Here is an 18259-nt window from a genome sequence, read left to right as displayed (position 1 = left end):
GGGTCGACTACCTCCTCTAACAAAGTAGATTAGAAACCACTACGACCCTAGATGACGAAGCCATAAGATCTTGATTTGGTTCATCATCATTTCCCCCACAATCTAGTTTAATCTCTAGATGATAATTTTAATAACTTAAATTGTAAGTCCGATGCTACTATATGTTAAATATTCAGTGTTTACTAACTGGTCTTAATTGAAAGTGCTCTCCCGTTATATGGAAAGGTAATTAACCATAGAAGTTTTTGCCTATGAGAAACCTCAAATCCCATATCAAAAAGTACTCATAACATAAGGGCAAAATCTCTAGGTAGTGTTTCATCTACAATCTAATATGTCTTCTGAAAATTTAACTCTCAGAGCTCTAAATAAAATAAGGGTTTGTTTGGTTCGACGGTAGAAGCGCAGTGTGGGGAGCGGTCGCGACTCTTGGCCATTTGATTCGATGGAAAGCGTGCGGCGGGATGTCATTTTGACGAAACTCAAGCCACGGATTGATATCTGTGACCCAACCCTCAATTACGCAGTTATTTAGTTTTTTGGCCAAAAATTTGACACGCCTAGTGTGCAAAATGGATATGTTATAGAATTTAGAATTTGATTTATATTTCACACACTAGGGATTTTACACAAGTGCACGTGTCATTTCAAGTAATATGGGGTTTTCTTTAAAACCCAGAGCATCGATCCCACAGAGAAGTGATGTAAGAAATCTCTTAGACTAAGTTCTAGTCTACTACTATTAAGTTTTAGTTTGAAATTTTCGAAAAGTTTGATTTTCCAAAATTTACTATTTTATTCTAAAATTAAAGTTACATGAATTAAATAAAAACCTAATTTATGGAGGCTGGTTAAATTTTGGAAAGTTCTTATATAGTCAAAATCTATTTCCCCTTGCAATGAGAACATAATCAGTGTAGAAATCAAATGTTTAGATGTTTAAATGTAATTTTGTGACAAATAGAAGCATACCTATTATTTACACTATTTAAAGTGCATAAAGAACATTGGCTAACATAGAGTTAAGTTCCTATTACTAGTGTTATGCTGGGTACGTTCTAGCCTCTCACTTCTAGATTACCCATCGTGCCCTCTCTTTAGGACAAACCGGTCCTTAAGTTCCAAACTCTAGATCAAATTAGTAAGAATCTAGGTTGTCACCCTATAAACACCAATTTACGCCCATCAAATCTTATATCTCTATCAATTTGCACTAACCAATGGACTACCTTATCACTCACTAGATTAATGAGATCCTTACTTGTTGAGAAATACATAGCTCTCCCAAGTAATTATGGCTTTACAACAAGTTTTAACATACCAATTGGTCAAATTGAATAAGTAAATTAAGTACGAAGTGATGAATCATCACAATTATAGAATAAGAGAAGTCTTAAAAAAATCTAATCCTATATATGATTAATTTTTATTTTAAGGAAAAAGAGTGAGTAAAACTACTCACTAAACATAGAGAAAATACATGATTTCTTCGTTGGAAATGATATTGAAATCATACAACTATAATGAAATAATTCAAGCAAATACAAAAAGAGTCTCAAACTTATCTTTACAGAAGATTCATGCCCTCCTTGCACAACAAATATCAATCCTTTACACTTCTCTCCAATGTCCCAAAAGTCACCAAGACTCTAAAAGACATTAACCCCCTTACACACACGCACACACTCTGGCCTCTCTCACACTCCTTCCCCCCTTCAAGAAACATCAAGCCTCATTTAATATAGCCTTCAAATTTCCTAAGAGTCACTTCAGATGCTCCTTTAAAATTCGTCTAAATAAATTGAATTTTGGGAAAAACTAATTATGGCGCCTAGACGCCCAACAATGGCGCCTAGGCGCTAGCCTTCTAGAAGCCCTGGTTAACTGCCTGACGCATAAGCTCCAGATCCTAGCGCCATGGCGTCGGGCTCTCTGTTTTCACATACAGAGTTTGGCGCCTATGCATCAGAAGCCAGTTCACTTTTTACTGTTTTGCTTCATTTGACCTCATTTTGCTCCATTTTCGTTCTTTTTTCTCCAAAACTTCATCCCTTGTACCTAAAATCAAGAACATGCAAAATATCTTCCATTAAAGTGCAATATCATTAAAAATAAACATAACATGCATATAAAAAAGTAGTACATTTTTAGGTGTATCAGCCCATGACCAGCGTTTGAGCGATGCTTTTTACGCAGGTCACCCCTCGTGCTCCTCTATTATTCAACGAAGTCGATCGCGGCGTATGCAGACCTCCAAAACTGCCATTTTTCCCCTCCTTATGCTCTGCTTGAGCTAATTGGAAAGACAGCGACATGCGCGACAGCTTAGATCTTGCCTCCGATTTCTCGTCCCTCCAGCTTCTGATTCCTTAAAGAGAAGGCAGACAATATCAAAATAGCTTAGAAGAAGGGAGTTGGTTGAGGAGAATAATATGGTCTGGTGGAGCTCGTTTGCCTTGTTATTGTGGAGCTCGTTTGCCTTGTTATTGATTCTGACATGGATCCTGCTACTATCCAGCAGGTGTTGGATCCAACAAAGTTGCTAGTGAATAGAATCATAGTTTGATGCAATTTCTATTTTGATTAACTTTATTTCAGCATAAATTAAAATAATGGTAAATTTTGGTATGAAAATTTTATTTCTTCCACATTTATTTTTGTTGATCATTGAATACCCATGCCTAATCTACTCAATATCATTTTTTGAAATTTTTTATGTGCTATGTGATCAATAATTTGCATTTTTAATAATATGGATTGTTCTTTTTTTAATCTTGAATTTTTTGAGTAGATCGGAGGAAAACGTGAGCTTCATGAGTCTTTCATTGCTTTGAACTCGATAAAATGTGGTGTTTCGACATTTTTTGTTTTTCAAAAGTTATCATCTTCTGCCCCAATATTTTGTTGTTCCTGAAAATGCATGATCAATGTCAACCTTATGATCAATTAGGCATATCGAGATTCTTAATTTGAGGTAGATTAAAAAAAAAATATAGATATTCTTTTATTAGTAAGAGCAATCACACTAGGTATTTGGGATAATTTTTTTTATCACCCCTCTTTAATGAAAAAAATTAATATGCACAATTTTAAATTTAAAAAAAAATTAAAATAACAAAAATAACTTTGTAAGTATTGTACGTATTTAAAGAACAACCTTTTTTTTTTCTTCTCCATTTCACATTTATGTGTGAGCTTTTGTTTAAAGCCCTTTGAAGAAAGTGACAATCTCAGATAGATGGAATGTGACATGAGCGGAATCAAATTATGCTCAAGGAGAAGAATTGCCCACTCTAAAAGTTAAAACTTCTTCATATAAGCCAATAAAAATTAGTAATTATTTTATGTAATTTTAAAATAGAAATTATTTTGGCCTCTTGATATATTTTCTTGCCCAATACTTGCAAAAAATTGACCGATCTAAAATGAAGTTGGATCCACTTTTGGAAGGTGAAGGGGTTAGAGAATGATTGGGTGAGGTTGGAATTGATCTTATGTGCGGAGATAGCTCAACATATGTGGCTGTTGAGGAGGTCGCCTGACAAATGGTAAAGGCAAATCTTATGGATGAGCATGGAGGCAATATTTTAACCTTAAAAACCAAATCCTGAAGGAATTTGGAGTGATGGTTTGCGGCAGAGGCAACAGAGTGAGTGGACAATACACTAGTGTTAGATAAGATGTGGGTTAGCTTTGAGCTGGAGGAGACGCAAGTAGAGTTGGGAGAGGCGGGGAAAATGGAAGATGAAGTGGCTGATAAGCAAGAGAAGAGTTCAAAAAATTGAAATAAAATAAAATAAATAAAATAATAATAACAAGCAAATGTAATCTCAAATCATCCTTAAATTATTGAGAGTAAAAAACTCTTAACATGGAATAAGCAAGAAATCAAGTCCATGATACATAGCATGAAGTTATGGTGGAAGGCAATCAAAAGAAAATTGAAAAAAAATAAAACTATAACTATATATATCGATAATATATATATATATATATATATATAAAATAAGCATAAAGTTAATTTTATGTTAGATTATCGGCGGGACGAGTTTTATTCCAAGTTAATAAATTAAAAATTTAAAAAGGGATAAAATCTCCGCTTGATTTTTCTCTACCGTGACAAAACATGATCAAACAATAAAAAAAATTAATCTGACGAGAATCTCAAGAGTAACGTGTGCATGTGTGCGCACATATTTGCATAAGTTCTGCAAAATACATGCTTGTGGATGTATTGAGCGCATGTGCATTTTTTTTTCTTCTATTGAAGCAAGCCGCATTCCCAAGGGAACTAAACGCTCCTTCTAAGAGTGCTCCAGTCCCAAAGTTTCCTCGTTTCCTATCCTATCCTACAAAATTTAACTAATCAAGAAGATTTTCTCACAGTCCTTGAATGCCTAAAGAACCATAAGTAAATATTGAAAATACAGGTGAGTTTGGAACAGCTTTGCATAAATTTATGTGGTTTCTCTCTCTCTCTCTGTCTCTCTCTGTCTCTCTCTCTCTCTGTCTCTCTCTCTCTCTCTCTATATATATATATATATATCACAATGGCATCCAACGGAGTGATGTTGTAAGCAGTGGCAAAATTAGAACTTTAAATAAGAGAAAAAAACCAAAATATAGGGTGAAGCATCAATACCATAAATGATAGTAACAGAAATTAAAGAAAAATTTTCAAATAATAAATATGATTATATTAAATCATGAGGATGAGACTCACCTCCTGATTGATACTGATGTACCTATGTTACACTAACATGATTAACAACTGATCAAAAAAATCAAAACTGTTAGATCATAACTAACTCAGTTCATCTCCAACACCATACCCGAGCAGCTTAGCTTCCAGACGCTTCCACTATGTCTATATATACCTACAGTACTCTAATGCTATGTAATGGATAGAAATGTTACAGTTTTATACAGAATTCATTCTGCTTTACTTCAGTTTATCTGCTTTCCCCTTTTCGCTCTTCACAACTGTTTTACATGGTATCAGAGCTGCAACAAACTGCAATGGATAAATCAGGTACATCTGATTTAAATGAAGGAATGGCAACTCTCAAAATTTACGACACCTCTATAGTTCACTCCCTAAGATTCCTCTGTATAATATCAAGGTTGTATTTACAATCTCCCTATCTACCAATAATTACCCCCTTTGCAGATCTCAGATGATCGAGATCATAAAGGCTTGGAATGTTGGGATTCCTTGATGGATCCTTTCCTCGAACACCCACCACAACAACAAATGAATCTGGCACAATAATTCCTAATTTTACATATACCACTTGGATGTAACAATGTTCTCAATTATGTCAGCAACCATATTACCATATGGGTTAACTCTAGACAGCTTTTCAGACATTAAAAAAATCTGGAGATGCGCTTAACAGTTTAGCTTAAAATCGAGCTACACAATATTTCAATGAAGAATCAAACAAAGACACGGTACCTTACACAAATCAGCACTCTAGTAGACTATTTCTGCAGCTGGCTGTTGAGATGTGGAGCCTGTAGTAGCATCCACAACCACAGATGAAGGAGCACTCTAGCTCCCTGTGCACAGCGAATCAGCATACCTATGCCAAATCGGCGTCACCTACACCGATCTAAAAGTTACCAGGCGGCGTGACTACGCCGCAATTGAGTGTAGCTACTCCGCGGTCCCTCGTTCCAGGCTTATGGAATAGTAAGCGCAAAATATCTACTCCTCTTGGGCATACGTACGCCTGTGGGTCAATTTCTTTTTCGATTTGGTTCTTAAGGCTCTGAATCAAAGCGAAGGGTGTGTGAACATAAAATTTTCGTACGGAACTCATTATGGTGTTAGAACCGTAAAGGTCGAGAGCATGGATTTCAGCGGTGATTGCTCTTATCCTATCAAAAGAGAATTTGGAGCAAAATTTTGTAAGTTCAAGTGATAGTAGAGAGAAGATCCGTGTTATAATATTTATATATTTTTCCCATTTCTAATGAAATTTTGGTGCGTTGTGGCTTCGTGATTTTTTCACGTTCTCGGAATTTTCTATTTTACATCTTGGTGTATTTTGTGTGACTACTTTGTTGTGAGTTTCCATTCGATATTTTGTTCTAGATTACTCAAACCTATGATCTTATTTTTTGGAGTGTGGTTTTCATTAAAAATTGATTGAAGCCCTCGATATAATCGAACCCATGAAGTGGTATAAAGGCAAGGTTTGTTTTTTCCTGAAGAAATTTAATTCGAATGGGAGTGATGACCGACAAAGCGAGTTACGAAGTGGAGATATTCAATGGACCGAACTTCACGTTCTGGAGAATGCATTTATTTTATCAAATAAAGTTGTATTTGTCAATACAAGGAATCGCCAAAAAGCCTGTAACGATGACTATGGAAGAATGAAAAGTAATGAATCGAATGGCCCTAACTTTGATTTGTCGTCTACTTTTATCGTCTGTTGCATTCAATGTAATGAATGAGAGAGCACTATGGTGGATTTCATGGCGGCACTGATAAAGATATATGAAAAACCTTTTTTTTTCAAATAAGATTTTCTTGATGAAGATTTTATTCACCATAAAGATGAGGGAAGAGAGCTCAGTAGTTGAACATTTGAACAATTTCAACACTATAACTAGCCTGTTGTGTTCTATGAGGATCAAATTTCATCATGAAGTTAGAGCACTGTTGATTCAATTTTCATTGTCAAACTGCTGAGATGGATTAGTCATGGTAGTAACTCTTCAGAGAAAATGAAATTGAACTTCGATGACATCTTAGGTTTAGAGTTGAATAAAGAAGTTTGTAGAAAGACGGCGAACGGTGAATCTTCATGTTTTAAGTTGAATGTTGACCACAGAAAAATATGTCAAAGTTTTAGGAAAAAATAGGTTGAAATCTGGATAGACTCAATGCCTTTTCTCTTCGCTTTCATTCCATTAAATAATAAACTTACAATCTATTTTAGGTACAAAATATTCTGCATAATCTATTTTAGGTAACCTAATAATACATATTCATAATCTAAATATTCAGCTAAAAGGAAATAAATCAGAATAAAAATATTGGAAATAAGAAAGTTTCTAATTATAGAAAGCTTTTAATTTAACTGTCTGATTTCCATCCTTTCTGATTGACATCCCCCATCAAATTGATGCTGACTGGTCAGGAAGCATCAATTTGCCAACAAGAAGCTGATAACATTGTCCGGATAAAAAATCCTCAAGCTGCCGAAACCGAGAGTGTCAAAGCCTAGAAATGTCGAAGCCTGAAAGTGTCGAATCTTCAGAGTGTCAAAGCTCGAGAGGCCGAAGCCTGATAGTGTCGAAGCCCAAGAGGGTCGAAACCCGAGAGGCAGAAATCGAAGCCGGAGAGTGCCGAAGCACAAGAGTGTCGAAGCCCGAGAGGCCGAATTTCGAGAGGCCAAATCCCGAGAGGCTAAAGTTCGAGAGTGCCGAAACCCGAGAATGTCGAAGCCTCAGAGACAACTCCTAAACCATAACATGATTTGAGCAAAGGAAAATAATAAATCTTTTATCATGGTCGTCCAGAAATTCAAATAATAGCCACAAGAAGGATCTGCTTCCAATTACACGATCCAGATGTTATCGATCATAGCCCACAAATAGGATCGAGTTACACGATATTTCTTGTTGAATCCCTTATAGAAAACATAGATATTCCCAAGATTTCCTCCAGGTACAATTACCCAATCTGGAACCTCCCAATCAAACTGTTGCAGAATTTCAATTGTTAGTCTTCTGGCCTTTGAGTCTAAGCGAGTTCACCAGATAAATTGGAAGCTCAACCGTCACCTTACGAATTAGCCTCATGCACCCATCAAAGTCTGTATTAATGGACAGAACGGTGGCGCCATTGGCTATGGGTTGAACAAGTTGTGCCAATGAAATACGATCGAAAGGCAGGAAGTAATAACAGAAATGTTTGCTGCAGCGCAATAGGCTGAAAGAGCAGCAGACGTATCACCAGTGGAAGCGCAGCCAACACCCCCAATGGGGCGAGAGAGGGGTTTGCTCTGAAGCCGATTAACCTGGGATACAAGAATAGTCATACCTAGATCCTTAAAAGATCCGGCGTGCGAGATGCCGCAATGCTTAACCTAGAGATCGGGCGTCCCGCCAAGATGTTCACGACCGAGCCACTCAGCACAAAAGAGATTGGAGTTTCCTTCGAAGAGAGAAACGATGTGCTCGACATCTATCTCGAGGAGCACGAACTCTTTCTTGGATCAGACTCCGGAGTCGTAGGGCCAAGTGGTGCGACCGATGCGAGAGTCAAAGAGATCACGCTAGTAAGAACCGGGGAACTTGGCGAGGGCTGAGAAATCATGGCGCACATCAAGGAGGCCACAAGACTTGCTCCTGTAGACCACATCGTAAGAGAGAGTAGCGCTGGTCGTGGTCGGAAGAGGGGTCGAATGGAACGTACCAGGCGGAGAAGGCCATGGTTTCTAGCAAGGCGGGTGAATAAGGCAAATCAGTAGTTCCTCCCTTCCCGCAAGAAGAACGACAGGAAAGGAGTTTTGACGATCCTCCAATAACTGCTGGTGAATAGGGCAAAATTTTGGCTCTGATACTATGTCAAAGTTTTGAAAAAAAATAGGCTGAAATCGAATAGACTCGATGAATAGGCTCGATGTCTTTTCCTATGTCTTTTCCTTTTGTTTTCATTTCATTAAATAATAATCTTACAATCTATTTTAGGTACAAAATATTCTGCATAATCTATTTTAGGTAACCTAATAATGTGTATTCCTAATCTAAAGATTCAGCTAAAAAGGAAATAAATCAGAATAAAGATATTGGAAATAAGGAAGCTTCTAATTATAGAAAATTCTTAATTTAACTGTCTGATTTCCATCCTTCTTGATTGACAAAATGAATCTAGAGAAGAATGCAAATAGAGATAGATTCAAGTCCAAGTCAAGCAAACGAAATAGTAGAGATGAATATTGGAACTGTGGAAAGAAACGTCATTTTAAGAAGAACTTCAAAGCTCTAAGGAAGACTGGTGATGGAAGCCAAGACATGACCTCCCTACAACTGTCACCATAAGTGAAATCTAAGGGGACGCCCTGGTTCATTTCTACTCGGTATTGAACCTTGGATGATAGATTTAAGAGTGACATGTCATCCATGCCCCAACAAATGTGTTTAAAAATTACACTCATTGTGATCTAGGAAAATTTTATTTGGGAGAAAACAAGGTTTGCAATATTATATGAAAGGGTGATGTTGATATCAAGTTGCCTGATGGAACAGTCTGGAAACTTAATGAGATAAGACATATTCTACGTTTAATAAGAAATCTGAACTTGATGAGCCAGCTGATAAAGTCGAGGTATGTGACTACTTTCACAAGTGATTTGTAGAACGTGACTAAAGAGCAATGATAATAGCTCAGGGCAACATTGAAGACACTTTTTACCTAATTAGTGAGATGGAAAAATTCATTGATGTGGTTAGAACCAAGGTTGATGTCGTTCTTAGCACTTTGTATGAAGATTGCATATATTGCAAGCAGAAGTCTCTTTTTCCAAACGTGGGTCAGTGGTGAAGTCAAAGAAATGAGAGTTTGTGCATGCTGACGTATGAGATCCTACTGTTGAGTCCATTGGAGGTTCTCACTACGTCACTTTTATTGACTATCACACCAAAAAGATATAGGTTTGTTACTACAAGCAAAAATCTAACGTATATGAAATGTTTAAGAATTGGAAGGTCACGATAGAAAATGAGACAGACTTGAAGTTGAAGTGTTAAAGAACAGATAATGTCGGCAAGAATCATTACCCCAAGTTCATAACTTAGTGTGCTTTAGAAGGGATCAAGCATCATATCACTGTTCAAAGTACTCCACAACAGAATAAAATAGTTGAGCATGTGAACAAAATTATCATGGAGCCTGCAACGAGTAAGAGGTCGCATGCAGGCTTGTTAAGGCAGTTTGGGCAAAAGCAGAAAAAATTTTGTTTATCTGGTTAATCATAATCCATCAGTACCTTTAAATGAAGGCATACCAGAAAAAGCCTGAAGTAATAATGAGATAAATTTATCTCATCTAAAAATATTTGGGAGTTCACCAAGTTAATGCAAGTCCAAGAATAAGCTTGACAAAATCTATCAAATGCACTTTCACTGGATATGACTTAGATGAATTTGGGTATAATTCTGGAACAATCAAAGTCAAAAGTTGATTAGGAGCATGAATATTACTTTCAATGAAATGGAAATGTAAAAGAGCAGAAACAGGACAAAAAATTGTCCATCAATTATTTTTGAGTAGCCCAAATATGTTGAGATAGAATACAATGGTGATCAGGAGGGTGGAGATAGAAGTACACAATCACATGAAGCAAAAAAAGCTCCTCAGTCACCTACTACTGAAGTTAAGAGGTGTTGCTAACAGATGGTGGTGAACCAGAGTGTTCTGAAGATATCACTCAAGTTAAAGAGTCAAAGGAGTGAGAGTTTGTCATGACTGACGAGATGTAGTTCTTGAGGTCAAATCAGAAATGGGAATTGGCAATATCACCATATGTCAAAAAAGCATTACACAAAAAGTGGGTCTACAGACTGAAATAGGAGTCAAATGGTAGTAGGTATTACAAGGCAAGGCTTGTTGTGAGTGGTTTCAACAGAAAGACGAGTATTATGCTGTGATTTTTTCTCCAGGGGTGAATATGACAACTGTCAGAGTTGTGTCGAGCATAGTAGCAAAGAAAGATCTACATCTAGATTAGATGGATGTAAAGACAACCTTTTTAAATGAAGATCTAAAAGAGGAACTATATATGGTGCAAAATCAAAGAAGACTTGGTCTGCATATTGAAGAAAAGCATCTATGACTTGAAGCAGCCCAGAGGTAGTGGTTTAGGTTCATGTCATACAGCTGGTACATGAAATGATAAGCAAACCACTATTGTTTCATAAAAAAAAAGTTGATATTTATTATATCTTGCACTTTTTTGCATATGGATGGCATGTTGATTGCAGAAACATATATGAAGAAAATCATGACATAAAGAAGCAATTATCAATGGAGTTCGAGATGAAGAGTTTAAGCCCAATCAAAAAGATACTCAAAATGAGAATCAATAGGAACAAGGGTGCAGGTATAATAAAGTTATCTCAAATAAAGTATGTTGAGAAGAACCTAAAGAAGTTCAACATGAGAGAAGCAAAACCAATTTGCACCCCCTCAGGGACACTTTAAGCTAAGGAACTATAACCTAAGTTTGAAGACGCGGATGAGGAGAGCTCTGTCTGCTTTAGCCATTAGGAGTCTGATGTATTTTATGATATGTACGAGACATGATATTGCATATGTAGTGGGAGTAGTCCGCAGATACATGTGCAATCCAAGCAGGCATTATTGTAAGGTGATGAAATGGATTCTCAAATATTTGAAGAGTTTAAGCCCAATCAAAAAGATACTCAAAATGAGAATCAATAGGAACAAGGGTGCAGGTATAATAAAGTTATCTCAAATAAAGTATGTTGAGAAGAACCTAAAGAAGTTCAACATGAGAGAAGCAAAACCAATTTGCACCCCCTCAGGGACACTTTAAGCTAAGGAACTATAACCTAAGTTTGAAGACGCGGATGAGGAGAGCTCTGTCTGCTTTAGCCATTAGGAGTCTGATGTATTTTATGATATGTACGAGACATGATATTGCATATGTAGTGGGAGTAGTCCGCAGATACATGTGCAATCCAAGCAGACATTATTGTAAGGCGATGAAATGGATTCTCAAATATTTGAAGAGTTTAAGCCCAATCAAAAAGATACTCAGAATGAGAATCAATAGGGACAAGAGTGCAGGTATAATAAAGTTATCTCAAATAAAGTATGTTGAGAAGAACCTAAAGAAGTTCAGCATGAGTGAAGCAAAACCAGTTTGCACCCCCTCAGGGACACTTTAAGCTAAGAAACTATCACCTAAGTCTGAAGACACAAATGAGGAGAACTCTGTCTGTTTTAGCCATTAGAAGTCTGATGTATTTTATGATATGTACGACACATGATATTGCATATTTAGTGGGAGTGGTCCGCAGGGCAATCCAAGCAGGCATTATTGGAAGGGGATGAAATGGATTCTCAAATATTTGAAGGAAACAATCAACGAGGCTATTTGCTTTGGAATTGCGTGGATCAGTGTACACAATTTTATAGATTTGGATATGGCAGGATATTTAGAGGGTAGAAGTACAACTGGGTATATTTTCATTTTGGGGAACACAACAATGAGTTAACTTTCCATGATGTAGATGATGTTGCATCTTCAACTATGAAAGTTGAATAAAATGTTATCACTGAGGTTAGCAAGGAGATGATTTGATTACAAAACTTTAAGTCAGAGTTGGGCAAGGAGCAGTAGATTCAAAATTTTCATAGTAATAGTACATGTTATTCATCTTGCTAATAATGCTGCTTCACATACCCGGACAAAACATATTCAGTTGAGGTATCACTTTATTCGCTCTATTCTAGAAGATGGGCAATTTCTCTTGGAGAATATACACAACTAAGAATTTTGCAGACATGTTGCATAAGATGATAACTATCGATAAACTGGAGCTATAGTTGTCTTCAATTGGAGCCCAAGAAGGTTGGAATAAGAGTGAGCCCCCACTAAGATACAAAACTATGAAGATGGTACAAATTGAAGTGCAGATCTGGAGGAGAGATGTTGAGTGGTATTAGTCTCCAAGTAAGAGATTGCTGAGATGTAGAGCCCGTAATCGAAACCACACCCGTAGAGGTAGGAGCATTTCAGTGACTCTGTACACAGAGAACCTGCGTACGTATACCAAAACGACGTAGCTATGCCGATTTGAAAGTTACCAGGCCGCATGACTACAGTGTAATTGGGCGTAGCTACGTCACTGTGCCTCGTTCTAAGCTTACGAAACAACAAGCTTGAAATATTTAAGCCTCTTCTGAGCGTACCTATGTCGTCGAGACAATTTCTCTTATGATACAATTCTTAAGGCTCTAATTCAAAGCAAAGGGTGCGTCAACAGAACATTTTCGTGTGAAACTCACAGGTGCATGGAGAGGTAAAGGTCGAGAGCGTGGATTTCAGTGATGATTCTCATGAGCAATCAAGAAAGAAGTTGAAGCGAAGTTTTGTTAAGTTCTCATGAGAGTAGAGAGAAGATCTGAGTGTTATAATTTCTGCACTTTTCTCCCATTCATAATAAAATTTTAGTGTGGTCTAGCTCGGTGATTTTTCCCGTTCTCGAGTTTTTTCACATTAAATCTTGATATGTTTTTCTGTAATTCCTTTGTTATGATTCTTAATTCAATATTTTGTTCCGGATTACTAGAAAAGGTGTGATCCTATTTTTCGGGTGTGGTTTTAACTGTAATTCAATTGAAGCCCTAGGTATAATCCATCCCAATGCTGACACCTGCATTGACATTGATGATCTTATTCGATACACCCTCAAAAGCCTACCTCCAGCTTATCAAGCTAACGAAACTATAATCCAAACTCAGCTCACTCAAAATGATCTAAAAGACCTTTATTCTCTTTTCTATAATTAAGAGATAAAGAGTTCCACTAAACTTAATTCTGAGTCCCAACAATTGAAATGCCATTTGGCCTAAAAACTCTCAGTAAGGTTAAGGAAGGTTCAATTCGAACAGAGGAAGAGGACAAAACAACAATTTTTTCTCTGGATGTTTGCAGTAATTCTCTTCAAAAAGTAGCCTAAATCGAATGGATTCTTCTCCTATCAGATCTAGAACAAACTATCCAAATTCCTCCTCAATGTCTGCATTGATTGAACATCAATAATCAACCGAAGAAAACACTAGAAAACACAACTCCATTGCCTCCTCATCCTCCAAACCAAAATAAAACAAGAAGTTGAACTCCAACATGACGGGCACATGAATGTTCTAAGAACTGATGGTGGTAAAGAATACAGAAAGTCACACTTCACTAAATTTTTCACCACTCATGAAATAATACATGAAATCATTTGTCAATATGCACCAAAACAGAATGGACTTGTTGAACACAAGCATCGCCATATTTTAAAAGTACTTGAGCTCTATTAGCTGATTCACAACTTCCATCATCCCTATGGCTGAACTATCATCACTATTGTTTACCTTAATAATCGTCTCCCCTCTTGCATAACAGCCTCCAAATCACCATATCAGCTTTTACATGGAATTCGATCATATTACAGTCATTTCAGGATCTACGGATGTGAGTGCTATCCTTGGCTACCACCATCACAAAGAAACAAGCTTCAACAATGATGAATACCTTGTGTTTTTCTGGGTTGTCCTGAACACATTAGAGGATACAAATGCTTTAACCAAATTACAGGCAAATTTATTATCAATATCATGTTCTGTTTGATGAACTCTTGCCATACAAACAACTTGCCACAAAATCGACCTCAGCTCCTCCTACACCTCTCCCTACTCCGCTCACCTTATTACCCCTTCAATCGTACCCTCATCACCTCAAAAATCTATAGCTACATCAACCACCACACCCTACTCCCCAATGATTCAATCACCCGCAGATCAGCTCAAGACTTCCCTTCCTATTTAGGAAATCACCACAAAACCTGTCTCGCCACCAATCCCAACAAGAAACCATATGATCACAAGATTAAAAACTGGCTCTCTTCTAGCTAAATGTGTGCTTGATCTATTGCATCTCAAAGCAGCTGAAACTAAACCGTCCGCTACAAATAGATGGCAAAAAACTTTTAAGCTCTAAAGTCACAGAACACCTGGATTTTAGTTCTTCCACATCATGATCAACCAATTCTAAGCTACAAATGGATCTAAAGAATTAAGAGAAATAGAAATGGATAAGTGCCTGGATATGAAGCTCGGTATGTGGCGCGGGGTTACATATAGGAATATGTTATGCCGGCCCAATGTAAAGGGAAAATTAATCTTTTATTAGTCTATGAGATATCGAGCCTTTTATTATTTATTATTGCTAAATATAAAAAGACCCTAATTCGTTTAGGGTTACGTATGCAGGAGAATGTTGTTGTGAATCTTAAATTTAGGGTTCGGGAGAGATTTCCTACCTCTTGACTTGAAGAAATTAGGAGTGATCGCCTACCTCTCAAATTGTAGATGCTTATTTTTGATCTCATGTTGAATATTTGATATTCTTGCAATAAAATATGTGTTTGTACAAATTTTTATCAAAAATTTGTCAAAAAATGTATGAATTTGTATCAAAAAATTCAATCTTGGAAAAAAAAAGAATCAAGGAAGGGATTGCTGATCAGAGTGTCCGAATTAATCGGATCGAGATCTAGGAAGCTGACGCGATCGAACTAGCCCCTAATGAAGATAGGGTCACAATTGAGCTAGTTGGGGAAGACCAACAAAATCGCGGTCATCTTGGAGAAGCAAGGAATGCGACATACAATCACACAAACAATCGCAATACAGTCAGGATAGACATGACTGAGAAGCAACGGGATCGTGGCTTGCGACTTGTTGCGATACAGTCTTGATCGTGGCTTGTAGCTTGCTGCAATACAGTCTTGATAGAGCTATCTAGGATCACAAGGTAGCCGAATGATAGTATCGAGAGCACAGGGAAGCAAAATCGGGATTGCAAGGAAGCCAAATCACACCATTGAGATAGAAAGGGAAGCCAAATCGAGAACACGCACTAAATATCACGATACAATCACGATAAGAGCAACCTAGGAAAGTTGGTGACAGTATCACAGGAAGGGATCACAACATACAAAGAGAACAATCACTCGATTTGACTTATCTGGAAGTAATCAAAGGGATTGGGGCCATACAATGACATAATAACGTGACACGGTCGTGATTCAAACTAGCTCGGAGGCTAATGATGGGATTTTGACTTACATTATTTGTCTTTGTCTTTTGTGATCGAAAACTTTCTAAGGAATAATGACAGCTAAGAAAGTAGATTCTTTTGAGGAGAAATTAGAGTATGTGAGACAAATCAGATCTAGAATATAGGAGCATTTCTCACTGGAGTGGCAATTCATGTCCATAAAAGGGTGAATTTTGTTCATGGAGAGCACATTTACGACCCTGCAAGAAATAATGAAGAAACTTATCGAGTTTCACACAAATCTACAGCATCTTGCAGTAGGATCGAGCATCGATCCTGTGAAGAAATAATGTGACATCCAGACAGTGGAAATGAGCACCAGTAGACGGAATGGGATGACATGCAATTCGAGATTGGAGAAGATCAATTCGAAGAATTTTGGCCTCGAATGGAGAAATATGATAGGTGGGACACAGGCAGAGGGTTGAGTCCAACTATGCCTACCCCTTTTATTGTTGCAACTCTGTGAACGGAAGGAAACTCAAGAGCCTGTAGGGACATACGGGCTGATTATAAGGCAAGCCAAACATATAGAAGACGTGAAATGGAACCCAACCCTCGCTACATAGGCAAAATGATCTTTGGTATAGATAATTAGGGAGAAAACTCACACGAAAGAAAGTTGCCAATCTTCGAGGTGGACAACGGACATGAGTGGGTGTACCGGGCGGAACGATATTTCGTGGTGAATGAGCTTAAATGGGAAGGAGAAACTCATGGAGGTAGGATTATATTTGGAAAGGAAAACCCTAGCATAATTTTAGTGGTGGGAGGCTAGATACCTGATCTACTCATGGGAAGAAACTTAAGGATTGCTTGTTGGAACATTTCCGATCCACTGAGAAGGGGACTTACATGAGCAATTTTTGGATTGACTTAGGAAGGGACTATAAATGAGTATAGGTAGAGATTCGAGCTACTGTCAGGACGACTGAAAAGGAATTCTAAAGCAATATTGGAAGGGAATTTCATGAAGAATCTAAAACCCAACATACGTGTAGCACTACAATTGTTGATACTGTGGAGATCGGGGGAGTTGATGAAGCTAGCCCAAATTGTGGAAGACAACAACCAAATGGAGAAGGCCATCAAAAGCAGCACCATGGAACAATTATACGATAGTACCTCGACGACCACGACTCTGAGGACCCATATGATGCCATTCACGGGGAGGTGATGAAAAAGAAGAATATGGGAGGGGTCAACTTCAAACGCTTTAAAGGGTCAGAGATTCAAGAGAAACGAGCAAAGGAATTATGTTTTTTGTATGATTAAAGGGTTGCCCTAGGGCACCGTTGTGAGAATCAGACATTGCGGGTTCTCACAGTGTGTGCCAAGGCAACAAGCAGACAAGAGAGCTTGATACAGTAGGTTCTCGCGGTGTTTGCTAAGGAGACAAGGGACCTTGATATAGTAGAAATTTCCTTTCAATCACCTTGAGGTTAAGGTGCTTTTATGGGAGAAGAGTATTGTTACGCCAGCTTAGCTTAAGTGGCAATTTAGTCTTTTATTAAACTTAAGGAAATTAATTATTTTGATAATTATTAATGTTTAGTATAAATAGACCCTAGAAGACTTAGGGTTAGGTACGCAAGAAATTAACATTGTGAGTATTAGGCTTAGAGCTTAGGAGAAATTTCCTATCTCTCAAATTCTAGTAGTTTGAAGGGATTGCCTTGCTGTGCTTATCTTTATATTTTTGTTGAATGTTTGATGTTCTTGCAATAAAACATGTGTTTGCCCTAAATTTCTGTGGAAAATCTACTAAGAATCGTATCGGAATATGATTTAAATTATATAGAAACATTTACGCTTGTTGTCAAGTTATCCACTATCAGGCTTCTATTTTTTGTTGCACTTCATCATCAATGGTAGGTTATTCAAATGGATGTCTCCTAAGACTTTCTTCATTGTCATCTTCAAGAGAGAGTCTACATAGATCAAACACTAGTTCATTTCGATCCTCATCATCCCAATCATATTTGTTTACTTCAAAAGTTCACTTATGATCTCAAACAAGTCTCGCGTCTGATTTATACATTCACCAATCATCTACTCAGATACAATCCCTAATTCCTCTCCTCACATATCAACACAATTCCACTTTAATCTATTTTGATCAATGTAGATGATATTTCCTTAACTAGAAATAACTCTAGCATTCTTCAAGACTTGCAATAAGAGCTCTACAAAATATTCGCTATCAAAATTCAGGGCGCAGTTTCTACCTTTCTAGGAATACACATTAAGCACATTTCATATGGCTTTCTTCTCACCCAAATCTCCTACGCCAAAGAAATTCCTCATGTATGAAAAATAGTAAACCCCTATCCAATTCCCTCTCGATCTCCTCCATACACTCTTGGAGTCTAATCAACCCT

General features: G+C 37.3%; 1 protein-coding gene and 1 pseudogene across 4 annotated transcripts in view; both read right to left on the bottom strand.

The window, feature by feature from the left end:
• Positions 1 to 18259, bottom strand: part of LOC110037823 (tropinone reductase-like 3) — a 44631-nt gene that overhangs the window by 12037 nt on the left and 14335 nt on the right. The window contains exon 7 of one of the 4 annotated variants that reach the window (XM_020742547.1): positions 2144 to 2361. The exons of 2 other annotated variants lie outside the window; for them this stretch is intronic. In XM_020742547.1, the coding sequence (XP_020598206.1) occupies positions 2157 to 2361 (205 nt within the window). In that variant the 3' untranslated portion in view covers positions 2144 to 2156. Of the gene's footprint in view, positions 1 to 2143; positions 2369 to 18259 lie in introns of those variants that run through there. One more of the 4 variants, XM_020742550.1, reaches the window with a different exon arrangement.
• Positions 7540 to 8597, bottom strand: LOC110037824 (annotated as a pseudogene).

This window comes from Phalaenopsis equestris, unplaced genomic scaffold, assembly GCF_001263595.1.
Source record: "Phalaenopsis equestris unplaced genomic scaffold, ASM126359v1 Scaffold225472, whole genome shotgun sequence".
NCBI lineage: Eukaryota > Viridiplantae > Streptophyta > Magnoliopsida > Asparagales > Orchidaceae > Phalaenopsis > Phalaenopsis equestris.
Note: the sequence above shows the minus strand (reverse complement) of the source record. Positions and strands in the feature narration are given on the sequence as shown.